Raw genomic sequence first — 16,648 nt, 5'->3', positions numbered from 1 at the left:
ACCTTGCGGAACTTGATCAGACTTCTTTTGGCCCAATCCTCCAATTTGTCTAGGTCACTCTGGACCCTATCCCTACCCTCCAGTGTATCTACCTCTCCCCCAAGCTTAGTGTCATCTGAGAACTTGCTGAGGGTGCAATCCATCCCATCATCCAGATAGTTAATAAAGATGTTCAACAAAACCGGCCCCAGGACCGACCCCTGGGGCACTCCGCTTGATACCGGCTGCCAAATAGACATTGAGCCGTTGATCACTACCCATTAAGCCAGATATCTAGCCAGATTTCTATCCACCTTATAGTCCATTCATCCAATCCATACTTTTTTAACTTGCTGGCAAGAATACTGTGCAAGACCATATCAAAAGCTTTGCTAAAGTCAAGATATATCACGTCCACTGCTTTCCCCATATCCACAGAGCCAGTTATCTCATCATAGAAGGCAATTAGATTAGTCAGGCATGACTTGCCCTTGGTGAATCCCTGTTGACTGTTCCTGATCACCTTCCTCTCCTCCAAGTGCTTCAAAATGGTTTCCTTGAGGACCTGCTCCATGATTTTTCCAGGGACTGAGGTGAGGCTGTAGTTCCCTGGGTTCTCCTTCTTCCCTTTTTTAAAGATGGGCACTATATTTGCCTTTTTCCAATCATCCAGGACCTCCCCCAATTGCCACGAGTTTTCAAAGATAATGCCAATGGCTCTGCAATCACATCAGCCAATTTGCCTCAGCACCCTCGAATGCATTAGATCTGGACCCATGGAGTTGTGCATGTCCAGCTTTTCTAAATAGTCCTTAACCTGTTCTTTCACCACTGAGGGCTGCTCACCTCCTCCCCATACTGTGTTGCCCAGGACAGCAGTCTGGGAGCTGACCTTGTCTGTGAAGACAGAGGCAAAAAAAGCATTGAGTACTTCAGCTTTTTCCACATCATCTGTTCACTAGGTTGCGTCCCCCATTCATTAAGGGTCCTACACTTTCCCTGACCTTTTTCTTGTTGCTAACATACCTGTAGAAACCCTTCTTGTTACCCTTCACATCCCTTACTAGCTGCAACTCCAGTTGTGTTTTGGCCTTCCTGATTACACCCCTGCATGCTCGAGAAATATTTTTATACTCCTCCCTAGCCATCTGTCCACGTTTCCACTTCTTGGAAGCTTCCTTTTTGTGTTTAAGCTCACCGAAGATTTCACTGTTAAGCCAAACTGGTCACCTGCCATATTTGTTATTCTTCCTGTGCCCTCAATAAGGCTTCTTTAAAATACAGCCAGCTTTCCTGGACTCCTTTCCCCCTCATATTAGCCTTCCATGGGATCCTGTCCATCAGAAAAGCAGACTTTGACACCCTGAGGGAACTGAAGTCCAGGGTCTGTATTTTGCTACTTTCCTTTCTTCCTTTTGTGAGGATCCTGAACCCAACCATCTCATGGTCACTGCTGCCCAGGTTGCCACACACTTCTACTTCCCCTTCCAATTCTTCCCTGTTTGTAAGCAGCACATCAAGAGGAGAACAGCCCCTGGTTGGTTCTTCCAGTAATTGCACCAGGAAGTTGTCCCCAACACTCCACAAAAACTTCCTGGGTTGTCTGTGCACTGCTGTATTGTCCTCCCAGCAGATGTCAGGGTGAATGAAGTCCCGCAATAGAACCAGGGCCTGTGTTCTGTAAACTTCAGTTAATTGTCGGAAGAAAGCCTCGTCTACCTCATCCTCCTGGTCTATAGCACATGTCCACCACAACATCACCCTTGTTGCTCTCGCTTCTAAACTTAACCCAAAGACTCTCACCAGGCTTTTCTTCAGTTTCATGCTGGAGTCCTATTCCACTCACAGCTGAGAACTTATGAAAAAGGCAAGAAGCTGTTGGAACATATTAAAATAGCACAGTGACACTGAGGGCATGTCTACACGGACCTTGCAGTTCAGACAAAAGGAGTGGGAACAGCAGTCCACACAAGTGCTGTGCTGCAACTCCCCTGTGGGATGCTGCACGTTCAAACTTCAAGGTCCTGAGTTTGCACTAATGCAGTCCTCTTTAAAGAGGACTGCATTAGTGCAAACTCAGGACCTTTAAATTCATGTACGCAGTGTCCACAAAGGGGAATTACAGCACAGCACTTCAGTGCACATTGCTATTTGCACCCTCATAGTCCAAACTGCAGGGCTGTGTAGACATGCCTTGAGCTACAGTTAGTGGGGGATAGTGGGAGCAGGTGAGGGAATCTAACAAACAACTAGCTACTTGAATTAATGATACCTAGGACAGATTTTACTGTGTCCTAAAGGACTGACAAAGTTATCAGCATAAGTATACTTTGGAAATACTGGATTGTTTGGTGCCACTTAATATTTTTGCTTTTGTATTTTATAATTGACTTTTTCTATCCCACCAAAGTCAACAAATTCCAAATAAATATTTTCCTCTCATGAGAGTGGATGTATTACCCAGCAAATGCGTACAATTATCTCTTGAAATGTGTGTGTGACTTCAATAAATGTTAAATGGACATTACATACATTTACCTAGAATAGACTATACCCCCAAAAGATGCAAAATAATAAAAAAAAAAAGACCTCTTCTCTTCTCTACGTGCAACACTAAATGAGAAATGATGTAGCAATACTAGAGCAACTGGTGAAACCTTTCTTGAGAAAGTCTCAATTCCATGCATCCAACAACAGCAAAAATACCCCAAAAAACAACCCGGATACATTTATCATATAATTTCTTCCTTAATATTTATGTAACAAAATCTACAGCACATTTTAATGAAAGGATATCTTGCTGGACTGTCCTTGAGGGCATTTAAGAATCCTGTTTGCTGTGATCCTGTGGAAACAAAAACCAAATTTTACAAATGAGTTAGAATTTTCAGTATAGGCTGCTTTCATCATAGATCACATCCACAGATCAAAAACAATAGGCACCTGAAGATCAGTTGCATAATTGTATTTTGAAAGTAGTATCAACAAAAAAGTGGCAGAGTTATAATCAGATCTAACATCTAACATCTGCATCGGTATTTCTCAGTAATACCAGACTGATGTCTGCACCGTTTTGCATTAATAAGATTTCTAATTATCCCTCAGTTCTTTTCTATCCTAATATGGAAAAGAAAAGATTGTTAGCTACTTTTTGACTTGGAAATCCTATAAGATATACACCTGCTATGGCCCAGATTTTCCGCTGCCCCTAGCTTACTCTGGGTGCAGCCAGGCAAGTATGTGCAAATGAGCCAAATACAGATCTCTGATCCTTGGGCCAGTTCTACACCACCTCCTGACCCCTCTCTAAATTAGGGCATCTTGAGAGCTACTCCAATTTATGCTGGCTGGCTATGGCCACCAGGGCAACATCCACTAGCTGGGAAGAGCCAGAGAACAGCATGCTCCAGGCAGACTCCTTACACCAGGGTTCCAGGAAGGATGGTGTAGGAGATTGCTATGCCAGCTCCATGCTCACTGGGGATTCCCCACATTGGGAAGATATGTCCACTTTCCAGTCCCTATGCACTGAACTGATGCCCAGGGGCTGAAGAGGGCTGAACAGACTGGCCCTTACTGCTGCACATATTATAAATAACTTTGCATTCTACTGTATCATTTAACCATTATTCATTTAATACATTTTAAATATTTTCCCTTTGAAGAAAATTCTCCCTCCTTAGCCAAAGAGGATCTGATGGGGGGAAAAAATCTTGATGATGACTATCTTTTTTTAGGAGACACCATTTCCATGGGCCAGACTAGTGGTTTACAGTGGTCGCTATCAAAAAAAAGGAAAAATGACTTGCCTTATATTTTCCATTCTTGACTTTTTCCCCCAGTATTCTCACACTTGGGTCTTAGTTTCACAGCACAACTTCTCCCAGGTTTCAGGCCCTTAAGGACACCAGTAGCAGGTAGGTGTGTGAACAACACTCTCTGTTGGTGGTCATACACCTCTAGTCACTTCCTGACTTACCACAAAGTGAAGGCTCCTCAAACCAAATAAGTCAATCACAAAAACAAAATGGCTGAAAGATTAATGCCTAAAAAAAAAAAGTTGAATGAATACGAAGATAAAGTCTATATTGAAAAGGTTTTCCTCTCTGAAACTGAGTGGATATATGTGGTTGAGCAAGAATCCTGCAAGATGATGACTTCAGAGAAGCAGAATTACTAAGTAAGTAATTTTCTCTTCTCCAAAGATACTATCTGTATAGAATTCTCACTCCTGGAAAGAAAACAGCGCAAGTGGATGTCAGAAAGAAAAAGAGCATCATTAAATAATTACAGCAGGCAGAAAGAACAAAGCCAAAGATGCTAATGTATGTTTTCTTTTTAAAAGTATACTTAAGGGTAAGACAGCGTCCCTCCAAAAGAGGGTGCAAAAATGACAGCCTGTAGGATGAATAAAAAAGACAAAACAAGCTTCACAAATTTGGCCAACTCAAGGGACATGCCCCCAAAGTTACAAAACTGCTAGAAAGTTGGACTGCACGGGAGGTTCTGCTGGATTGAGAGACTGAGGCAAGACTGCTTCTGTGCTTTGTAAATGTATGGAATAAGGACCATTTGACTACTTTGCATATGCCCATAATGAAATCTTTCATGAGGTAGGCAGGGAAGGCTGGGGAAAATATTGTCAAGATAAGTTAGCTCATTAAGGTGGAACTCCATAACTACCTTGCAAAAGCATCTCAGATGAGTCCACAGCTCTTTATTCTTTTAAGATTTTGGTAAAGAGTGATCAGTCACAAGAACTTGAAGTTAGCTCACTGTGAGATAGTCACTAACACTAGGAAAATAACCTTCCACATCAGAAACTTGAACTCACAGGTACTGAGTGGCTCAAAAAGAGCTTTCCAGGAGCACATTAATATTTCATAACACCAACAGCTTTTTAAATAAAGGTTTCAAAAGAATCAGTCCACCAAGAACCATACAACAAATGGCTGAAGAGACACCTTTGACTAGCTCATGATGGGTTGCTAATAAACGAACTCAAATGGAGTTAATCTTTAAGTTAGATTCATACAGGAGAAGAAGGTAATCAAGCAGTTTTTGAAAACCTATATAACTTTCAATATTAAGTCCTTCTCTTAGACAGGTTCCACAAGGGTAAGAGAACTCAAATCATTGGCTCGAAAACTCTAATCCTACTGTGCTCTTGCCAGCAATCAAGCCGTCACACACAGAGCTCATGTGTAAAGTGTCATGATTCTGAGAGATCAGTCACGGCTAGGACTCTGATCCTGGTGGAACCTGCTTTGGCCATCTGCAAAAGATCTGAGAACCTGACTGTGATAGTATGAAGCTACTAGGATCAAGTATTTATCTCATCTGGATTTGGCCAGAATTGTGGAGAGGCACACAGGAACCTCCTTCCTCAGTGGATGGAAAAATAAGTATCTTTTGTTAATGTAATGCCTTCTCAGTGTCCCGAGTAAAAGATGAGTGGTTTCTCATTGGGGTGAATGATGAAGAGAACAACATCTAGTGTAACACTGTCACGAAAGATCTGATTCAGTACTTCCTGATCCAGGAGACCACTTATGAGGCTCTAAAATATCTACTAAGGAATTTCTTACAGAGCCCTCTCTCTCATTGGAAGGGCTTCCAGAGAGACAACCTTATGCTTGCTTGTTTATATAAAACATAATAGCCTGATTTGCCATTTGAATCAGAATCATCATGAAAGATATCAAGTCTCTAAAGATCTTCATCAAATTCAGAACCCCCCCTTGCTGGTCGAACACTGATGTGCAGTTGTTGCTCTTGGAGAGTTTAAGTTCCTGCATACGGTCCCCATCCCTGGGGAAAAACATCAGAGGTCACTGCTATTTGGATCAGATGATTTTGGATTCTGGAGTATCAGGTAGGCCTGGAGGTCTCTGGATCTAATGTAAAATGGTGATGCTTGGATTCACTGGACTCTCAGAGTACACTAGAGATAGTTTTTTGTGCAGATATACCATAGATTTTACAGCTACAGTTGTGGCCATGAAACTCAACAATTGTAGCATGGCCAAACTGTCACCTGTTATTCCTTGCATATCCTTTCTGGAAAACTGGCATTGTCTTGGATATTGTCCTTGGATAGGAAGGTTTTTTTCTGAGCTGTTGAGTGGTCTGCCTTGCTGCCAAAGGGATGAGGTAGTGGAGAAACAGCCTGAAAGGGAAACAGAGGGAAGTATCTTTGAAGCTGAATCAATTCCAAATCACTGCACAAAGACCAAAGTCTCAAGGAAATGAACTGAAGATTTGAAAACACCAAAGCACAGAGGCACTTAAGCGAAGCACTCAATGCCAAATACAAAGACAGGGATTAGGGAACTGAGATTCCTGGAGACTTCTCCTCTATGAGCACTTATTGGCAAGCAGCAGCTAAACAATTGCAGGATTACCCCCCCATCCCACCAAAAAAAAAAAAAAAAAAAAGAAGACACAAAGAATACCTGAAGCAGGATAGGCACCAAGGGAGCTCAAGAGTTGCGGCTGCAGTTAGATACAACTTTTGCAGAGAGCTCTTTCGAAGACTGCAGTCAAGAAATGACTAGATACACCCAAAAGCTGAGGTTAAAGAACCTGGGTAGCAATCAATCAGCAGCGTGGAGGTTACCTGGGGACCAAACAAGCTTTCGGGAGGTTTTGCTGTCTCATGCTAGGGTAATGAGACCCCACAGCAAGAATCCTGCACAGATGGTATCTTTACAGAAGTCAGCATTTAATGTTTACAGCCCAATATTTGCAACATCTATAGTGTGTTATGTGCTGTTCAAGCATATAGTGTGAAACCCTCTGCCCCCAATTTTAATGTAATTACCACCACTGTAGTAAATATTGATTTTTTTTTCAATAGCGACCACTGTAAAGTGATGGTCAATTGGTAAATTCAACTGCCATGTTGGAGATCAAATACTTGAGTGATTTCAGTGTGCAAAAAAAGAACCCCATCTGCAGGAAGGAAAGGGGAATCAACTCGTAACTGCAGAGGATTTATACTCTCAGATAAGTCAGATTTTAAAATATATTAAATATATTAAAAATGGCAAACCAGAATAAGAGCATGGATAAAAATATTCCTCGTAGACATACTTTTCCTAAATATGTGTGCGCACACATGCGTAATAAAAGCCTCACAGGTTTAAATAGTAACAGTAAAAATAGTTCCAATAATTCATTTTTCCTTCTTTTGGAGTATGAATGCTATTCTTCTAATGACAATATTCCAAGTAAAATTAATTTAGAGCGGACGGAGCTGGTGGAAAGGACATTACTATGGCCACAGGGTTCCCCACATTTCAAACTGCTGCTGGTTCTAGTTTGTTGCACATTTGAAGGGATCTTAAATATTGTACATTTTTAGGAATCTTGTGAAAATGCTTCCGTTCTTCCTTTAAAAAGCACATGCTACGGCTTTTGTTTTTTGTTTTTAGAAAGGAAAACAGCTTCATTTTTGTAGGGGTCAAATAATTTAAAAAAATCATACATTGGCAGATTTTTCTGTAGAACCATTTCTGTGCGCACTGTGATTAACAAACTAGCTGCATAATGTGTTAGACCAAAAGCTGGAATTAACTATTATAAAGAAAACTAACAAGAAAAAGGCCCAATTTTGAAAATGGCCTCAAAAAAGCAGCTGTTCAAGGGTGGCTATTCTTATCTACCACAGTTGAGAAATACCAACAGTTTTTAAAATTCCTAATAAAAATGTACTGGAGTTTGAAAGACTTTTTCAATCATGAGAAGTTGAGATATATATTGGGATTAGTAGGATTTATCAACTGTGAAAAAAACCCACAGAATTACTTCCAAACACAATCCAGCATACAAATATAAAAACCAGTATCAAACCCATGATTATATATTTTACACTATCTTATCACATACACCCTATAATACACAGGGATGTTTCAACAATGGCTATGCATTCAAGATTGTCTATGTCTAAGAAAACTATCTGTTAAAAATGCAGGATAGAGGGAGATGTACTTTATCCTGGGCACAAAGCATATGAGCTATTCCTCAAAGGAACTGCCCACTAGATGACAGAAAGAATATTAAAAATTGCATTAAGGCTAGGCTCTACTATAGGAAGCCTGGCATAGGAATTCAGATTGCCATAACACAGCGTATCACTGGTGGCTCTCAAGCTTCAGAGAAAGGGTAGAAAAACAAACCCAAAACCCTAGATGATCAAAAGATTAAATTAAAAATAAAAACTCAAGCAAATGGCTACATACATAATCTGATTTCACCAGCATACTTACGAAGGATGATGTGGGTGATAACGAATGCAAATATAAAGACTGTCAGAAAGGACAGAGATAAAATAAACATATAAAAAAATCGGTAGTTTCTTTTCCCCACACAGTTGCCTACCCAGGGACAATGGTGATCAAACCGTTCTGAAATGAGAGGTAGAAAAAAATGGAATATAATTAATAAAGTGCTACTTTACTTCAGAAAAGCCCTCTAAATAGTGTAGAACAAATCATGATTTAATTGGTATTTGCAAACGGGTCAGAGAACTTCTTAGGACCCCCCCACCCCCCAGTATTTTAATGCAATGTTACAATTAAGAAATTAATGCACAACAGAGGTGGTGGTCTGTTAAATTACATAAATTTATGCTTTAGTACAACTGGAGAAATAAGCATACACATTTCCACTATCACATATAGAGTACCAGTTTAATTATCTGGATTTGGTCTCCAATATATTCATTTTTACTCAGAACTATAGTCCTCTATCACTATAATTTTGTGCCACATGTCCAGATTATACATTTGAGATTTCCCTGTGTCCATTACCACCCCACACCCATCAATTACGGAGCAGAAAATATTTTCCCTTCTTTTGTTATTCAGTTCATATCTTCCATCTCAGATCTGCTATTTTTCAGTTAGAACCAAAACTTCTACACCAAACAACTTCCATGGCAAAACAATTGAAATACAGTGTGGTGGAAAAGGGTTATTCTTAAGGGTTCACTTTTCTCAATTTTTTTCTTAGCTTTTTTAGCTATTGTGTTTTAAATCCTTTATTTTATTTTTTGAGAAATAATCCAGGGACACCAGGCGCGCTACAGCTGACGAGAGAAAGAGCTCTCCTGTTGGCTTAATAACTCCACCTCCATAAGAGGTGGTAACTACATTGGACGGGGAAGCTCTCCCACGGACATAGTGCTGTCTAAGGTCAGTATAACTACATTGCTCAGGAGTGTGGATTTTTCACATCCCCTTAGCATTGTAGTTATGGTGGAGTAAGTATGTAGTATAGACCAAGCCTAGACTGTTTAGAATAAGTAGTTAACACACATTTAATGGACCATTTGAGATGAAGTGGCCCATTAACACCCCTCCAGTCAAAGGGGGGAAAGCAGTGTGTGTATGGGTAGGGGGCAAAAGGCAGCTATGGGAATTATAGATTGTAGTAATAAGCCACCCATCCAATGTCTTTATTTAGTCCATGATTTTTAGTGTCTAGCAAAGTTATGAATTTAAGCTCCCAGGCTCATCTTTTGAAAGTGTTGTGCAGGTTCCTTTGAGGATGAGGACTGATAAGTCAGATACAATGTGATCGCTTTGTGTTATCATAACACAGGTGATACAGTGTTTTTGTCTTTTATCATTTTCCTGTGAGAGTTCATTCCAGTGATTGTCTGGTTTCACCCACATAGTTGTTATTGGGGGATTTAGCACACTGGACATGGGGAGGCTGGGCCTCCTCAAACAGCCAGGCATGGCCCTGCCCACACCCTGCCCCGAGGGCCCTGCTTCAACGGATCCGGTGGGCTCCAGGGGCTGGGGCCGTGCTGCCCGCATTCCTGGGGCTGGGGAGGCTATAGCAGCACCACCACATGCTCTCCCTCTAGGCCCTCCGGGGCTGGGGGAGTGGGGGAGACTGCAGCGTCGCCACCGTGCGCTCTCCCTCCCCATGCTCTGGGGAGGGGCGCTTTGGGCACTAGCCAGCCTGTGGCAGGGGCTGGTGGCCACGGTGGGGGGGGGAGGGGCGGGAAGGTCTGGATTCCAGGGCATACGGAAGGGGCGGGGCTGGGGGCTAGCCTCCCCCAGCTAGAGGTTCACGAGCCGCCCTGGGCACTGGATGAGGTACACCACATGTTGTGATAGCCATGTGTAGGACCCATGGATCTTAAAAGGTTTGTTGTGAGGGGTGCTGATCATTGTAGCAGTAGAGATATGTCTGCAGGTTTTGCATCGGTTGTTCTGGCAGAGGCTGGTGCCGCTTTGAGTTAGTGTGTCCAAGTCTGTGAGGAACCTTCTTCTGATTATGAGCTTGGAGAGACTGGGGGTTTGTTTGAAGATGAGAATTGGGGGGTTCAGGAAAGATTTCTTTCAGAGTGGGGTCCCCATCAAGTATAGGTTGTAGTGGTTTGAGGATACCCTGTATGGGTTCTGTGTGGGGTGGTAGGTGACAACTAAGGGTATGCATTAGAAGGGGATTTATTTCTGCATTGAAGCAGGGTCTCTTGTTGTATTAAGGTGGCTTGTTCCATGATATGATCTACTTCTCTGGTGGAGTGTCCTAGTTTAGTGAAGGTGGTTTTGAATGTGTTAATGTATAATCCTGTAATTTCTCCTTGGAGCATATACGGTGATATCTGAGTGCTTGGCTACGGATAACAGATTTCTTGTTGTGTTTGGGGTGATTACTGGATTTATGAAGGTAGGTGTAGTTACCTGTGGGTTTCTTGGACACAGTTGTCTGTAGGGTTCCATTGCTGAAGCTAACTGGTGTGTCTAGGAATTTGATGCTAGTGTGGGAGTGTTCCAGAGACAGTTTAATGGACAGGTGTGGTTGCTGTGGTGGAAATCTACCAGGGTAGGCTTCCCTGCCTCTCCTCTTCTTTTCCCAAATGGGCCACTTCACTTGAATGGTACCTTGAATATGCGTTAATTACTTACTCTAAACAGAAAAGGAGTACTTGTGGCACCTTAGAGACTAACCAATTTATTTGAGCATGAGCTTTGATTTATTTATTTATTGATGCATCCGATGAAGTGAGCTGTAGCTCACGAAAGCTCATGCTCAAATAAATTGGTTAGTCTCTAAGGTGCCACAAGTACTCCTTTTCTTTTTGCGAATACAGACTAACACAGCTGTGAAACCTGTCATTACGCTAAACAACATTCCACTTTCTATTTAGCTGTGACATTCTGAGTATGTTTCCCAGACCTGAAGAAGAGCTCTGTGTAAGCTTGTCTCTCTCTATAACAGAAGTTGGTCTAATGAAAGATATTACCTCACCCACCTTGTCTTTCTAAAATTTTAAATTGTAACAGAGTCCAAGATCAGAAAATAACACAGATGCTTTTATGCCTCCTCCCATTCTCAGTCTAAGTCCTATTCAAAGCCTGTTTTGTTTTTCCTAACTTTTAGGTCTCCATTGATGTATGCTAACTATTTGTAGTCAGACAGGAAAGGCATGCAATAAATCTGAAAGTCCTCAAATTCTATGCAAAAAAAAAAAAAAAAAAAGCACATCTGTCCAAACACACCAGTTTGTTTTTATTGCGTCTTTATGGTTAAGACCTACATGAGAGGATTTTCTTAAAGAATGTATTTAGGATTATCTTGATTTAAAAATTTAAACAGCATGCACTACAGACTTCTGAGTTTACTATATTTATTAGCTTTTTCAAGGTTTTGCGTGACAGTTGTTTGGGCCACATAGTTCTGCTAGATATCTATTTCAAATTCCTGTATGGCTATTTAAGGTAAAGTTACTGACCCTTCTTGGGAATGAGAAAAATTCAGAATTAGCATCTTCAGTCTTATCAAGCTACTAATAAATATTTCAGGAGCTTAAAACATTGGGTGCTATTAACTTCTCTGCTGTAGTGGAACACACAGTGGTTCCCTGAAGTGATTAGAAATTCCATTAGAATACTGGTGCTTCAAAGTGATGGGCACTGTGCATGGGTAAGCACTTTATAGTGCACTTTGCCTCACATAACTGGTACATAATGCAGTACTTGGGCAGTTAACACCACAGAGAAAAATATTATTGTAAAATACGGCATGGAAATTATCACAATTCAGGGTGCAATCCAGACCAGTGAGGTGTTGTCACCATCTGTCCTGCAACCTTGGGTGCCTCACAATCCTTTGCTGCTGTAGCTCCCAAACTCAGCTGCTCTGGCTTTGCTGGTGCTCATATTTACGCCTTGCTACTTCTATTTCCCTTACCTGAAATGAAATAAACTGAAAATAACAAATGGTAACCTTTCTTTTGACTATTCCTGGCCACCATACTTGAGACTCACTTAAAATTGTTACACCAGTGCTTAGATTGTAAACAGCATGCTATGTATAAATCCTGTTTTGACTATGCCACTATCACCTTCTATGGTGCAATCCAGACCAGTGAGGGGTTGTATCACTAACTGCCCTTCAATCTTGAGTGCCTCACAATGTTTTGCTGCTGTAGCTCACAACCTGGGCCGCTAACAAACAGATAAACAGCATGCAGGTCACACTCTGAGTATCTGTGTATAGCTGCAGCCTGCCAGCAACACTCCAGTCAACACTTTGGCTTTCACCAGCCTTGATTACCACTTGCAGGGTGACCCTGACACACTCCCAGTCCTGGATTTTCCCCAAAAACATGTATTCTGAACTGTTCAGCCCTCTCCTAGACAGTTCAGATATTAAGTCTGTTGCCCCTCTAAGGGATCAATATTCAACAGTTTGCTACTTTAGAGTTACCAAACAATTCAGCTTAAACACAACACTGGATTAGGTTTGATTAAAGAATAAGACACAATTAACTAGAGGGAGATAGATTTGAAGTGAGAAGAAGACATTAAGTCAGAAATGGTTACCAGAGAAATAAAGATAATATGCTGTCTGGTACTAAAACTTAAACTAGATTTGGTTCAAGGTAAAATCCTTACCACATGTTCCCACCAACACAGCTAACCAAATTCTCAAGTCGGCATCTGCCCTCAAATTCCAAAGGGCTGGTTTCTTTGTCCATCTTAGGTAAAAAAGCAAGCGAGCAAGATAGAAAGAGCAAGATCCTGGGGTGTTTTTACCTCTCACTTTTATAGTCCATTTCCTCTTTGAAGTGATTCTTCTGAGCATTGCTCCTTAAAGTTTATTCAAACAGTAAAGGTGGCGCCGTGGAGTCTGGGGATGAAGGTGCCCTCATGCTCTTTCTTCTCCCCTGTGTATGCTGAAATGCAGATTTGCCTTGTCTCCCTCTTGCTGTCTGAAAACCTTGTTTACTACTTATATATAAAATGGGGTAAGCACACATTCCTTTGTTTAAGACAGAGCTGCTTACCCACTCCTGCTTAACGTGGGCTACATGGGTTTGAACATGTGCTATCAATATCATATGGGGGAATTCATAATTTTATGTATAATGTAGCTACATACACTTCACTGATATTACTGACCAGCGAGTTATTAGTTTTCAAATTATCCCTCACAAGGGATATTTTGTATTAAGGATTATTAAAATAGTGTGTAGGGTGTGAATACAGGGGTGCATTTGGTCACAGATACACAAAACATTTTAGGGGCACGATCCTAAGCAAAAGGTTACAAAAAGTGGCTTTCTGTTAAAAAAAGGAAATTCCATGCAGCATCTCTGGAGAATGCCTTTTTTAAATACCCTCATTCTCTTGTATATTGATATGCTGTGGAATCAACTCCTCTTAATGGTATAAAGTTCCAGTTTCTAGCCTTGAAGTCATAAAATATCAAATCTTAAACCTCTCATTGGTTCAGGCAGAACACTACATTTTGTACCTCAGATCTGTATCATGTAATAGGCAGATGTTAAAATGTGCAAATGAGAGCTAGTTTATATATTGGTAAATTATAAGAAGTGAATAAATTGGGTCCCATCCCTTCTCATAGGAAGTAGTTAGAGACATAATGATATGTGACATCACAACAGGCTATATAGGCTAGAAATCTGAGGGACTGTTCCACACATCTTTCAGTTAAGTATGTGTATTTGTTTATCTGTAGGGTTACCCTTATCCCCCAGTGATATAACAGAGGATTCAATTGTCCTGGCACTTGAGCAAACACCATATAGTTACAAATAATTGAAACAGCAACATCTTATTGAACAGTGGTAACGTGTTTTCCTCTTGAGATTTGTCTCCTTCCATCCCCCATCTTTGTTGTATTTTACATACTTCTTAGCTTTTTGATTTCACTCTCCTCTCCATCACAGCTTTCTAGGCTTCAACAGAGTGCTGGCTGAAGGGTCTATTTAGCTGAATGTTCACTAATTTGTATGGCCCAATTTAATCTCCTTTCAGCCAGTGATCAAAAACATAGCCAGCTAAGTGCTAGCTGAAAATTTTGTCTCAGTGTCCTATTCATCTTTTCCATATAGGGTGGCAGGTAAAGGAGTAGGACGGGTTCTCAAACTGTGGGTCAGGAGGCGACCCTGTTTTAATGGAGTCACCAGGGCTGGCATTAGACTTGCTGGGCCCCAGGGCTGAAGCAGAAGCCGAAGAACTTCAGCCCTGAGTGGTGGGGCTCAGGCTTCAGCTTCAGCCCTGGGTGGCGGGGCTCAGTTTACAGGCCACCCCTCCAGGGGCTGAAGCTCTTGGGTTTCAGCTTTGCACACACCCCTCCCCTGTACCCCCGCCTGTGGCTGACGCCCTTGGTCTTTGGCCCCCCTGCCTGGGACATTGGGGCTGGCACAGGCGTCGGTCCCCCCCTTCTGGGGTCATGTAGTAATTTTTTTTTTTTGTCAGAAGAGGGTTGCGGTGCTATGAAGTTTGAAAACCACTGGAGTAGTAGATACCATCGAAGTTTATAGTTAGCAGTATTTATGATACATGGTCTAGACAGCAGGAGTCAAATAACTGTTGGTGGTTTTTACTGGTAATAGTAGTGGGGTCTCAGCCCTGCAACAGAAGGGAGAGGTAGACAAGCTGCCTTCCACAGAACCTACCCATCACTTAGAAATGCCAGGAGTTCTCATCTCTTTGTTTGATACTGACTGGTATTACTGCAGAATGTGCATTAGGGGCCCCTTGCTTTGAACTTCAGGACATTTATGGTATTAATGAATAAAAAGAGGGAACAGCAATACTTGCAACACGAACAGACAACCCAAACTTCTTGCACCATTAAGAACCTTCGAGTTTAGACTTGCTTCATCTATAATGTAATAAGCTGTGGCTTAATAAACTCTAATGAACAAATGAGTTCATATAATTTGAATTGTCCCCTCAACATTTTAGTAGGCTGGAATTGAATGATGCCATATTTGGAAGAGTAAACTCTGCCTGACATTTTTGCCTGGGTTAGAAAACTGGCAACGAAATGAAGTTCTTTTTCTCCTCAGTAAAATGTGCAAAGTAATAAGATACCATTTCAATTTTTATAATGCCTTTCCTTCCCACATAAGCTTTCTCTACAACTAGGTCAGACTGTCACAAAAAAAAGAATTTGTGGTTATCCATGGAAGGTCAAAAAGATGCAATTTCCCAAGGTTGAGAGATCTCAATTCATGCTGAGAAATAGTTCTTGCCTTGAAAGAAAATGTGTCCTTTATTGGTTTCCTTTTTAGCCTTGCTCCCTGTGACAAAGTGGGAATATTTTGTAATACTTTTATGAGGCCTGTTTGTGCCTCAGTTTCACCTATCAACAGCATTGTTACCCAGTGGGTGGAAGGGGATTGTTTGCTCTCAGGGCAAGCTGAGACACATAGATGGCTGGGCCTTAATCTCCATATCAATGGAGCATCTGAGAAGACCATGGCAAATCCAAGAGCCAAGAGACGGACACCTAGCAACCCATGACCCAGAGGGATATGGACTTCTCTGACTCTCCTTAGGGAAGCTGAAGATGCATTAATCCCTGAAGAGTGTAATATCTCTATCAGGAGACTGTCTCATTTGGATTTACTGAACGAACCTCATGGTGTGAAAAATGACTGCTGAAGGCCCAGAGGTCCAGTCTAAGGAGGTGGTGAAGCCATGCAGCTGACCCTGGAGGAAAAGCGTGATGCCTAGTGGGTCTGGCACGTAGGGGTTCCTCCTAGAGACTGTTCCAAAGCTAGGTCCATAGCACTCATCCTGTGGATTCATGACATTCCTTGCATGCCCTTTACACAAAGAAATTTGCTCTTGTTTAGCGGGATCAGCAAGCTGTCAAAATTGTGAATTAAAAAGATACTTACTTTATAAATTGCAGGATTTCTGCTCCCTCCCTCCCAACACCAAAAGTTAGTCAATACTGCACTAATAACTATAGCTCCTTGGGTAAAGCGACTATATCATAACAGTACAACACTCATGACCAAGAGTCTCAAAATATTGTTTGGTATAACAACGTATATGCAATGTACAGGTAATTTTATGATCACTTTCCAAATAAAACAAGTTTTTTGTAACTCCTTAACTACTTTTTCTTAATCACAGTGAATACCAAGAGAAGTAGCTTTGCTCATGTGTAGCAATTGCTCAGCGTCTGAAAAAATAGTGACATTTCAGAAGGTGGGAATAAGAACTTTAGTGACTATGTTGGTATTTTGTAATGGAAAATGCCACAATACTTAAAGGACCGAATTCAGAGAGAATGCATAATACACATTAAATGATGCATCTCTAAGTGGCTTTTCACTGATGTACATGAGTCTATGCTGATGCATCTTGAATGCTGGGGA

The 16,648-nt window shown here is 41.4% G+C and overlaps 1 protein-coding gene across 9 annotated transcripts in view; it reads right to left on the bottom strand.

Moving 5' to 3' along the window:
* ZDHHC14 (zDHHC palmitoyltransferase 14) overlaps positions 1 to 16,648 on the bottom strand; it is a 167,990-nt gene that overhangs the window by 49,573 nt on the left and 101,769 nt on the right. For 8 of the 9 annotated variants that reach the window (XR_012158100.2, XM_073337756.2, XM_073337758.2 and 5 more), the window contains exons 4-5: positions 8,250 to 8,387; positions 2,776 to 2,824 (exon numbers count right to left, since the gene is read on the bottom strand). Coding sequence is in view for 8 of the 9 variants with exons in the window: in XM_073337756.2 (XP_073193857.1) it covers positions 2,776 to 2,824; positions 8,250 to 8,387 (187 nt within the window). In the remaining variant the exon portion in view is untranslated. The remainder of the gene's footprint in view (positions 1 to 2,775; positions 2,825 to 8,249; positions 8,388 to 16,648) is intronic. The other variant, XM_073337761.2, reaches the window with a different exon arrangement.

The sequence above is a fragment of the Lepidochelys kempii genome, chromosome 3, assembly GCF_965140285.1.
Source record: "Lepidochelys kempii isolate rLepKem1 chromosome 3, rLepKem1.hap1, whole genome shotgun sequence".
NCBI classification, from domain to species: domain Eukaryota; kingdom Metazoa; phylum Chordata; order Testudines; family Cheloniidae; genus Lepidochelys; species Lepidochelys kempii.
This window is presented reverse-complemented; position numbering and strand designations above follow the sequence as displayed.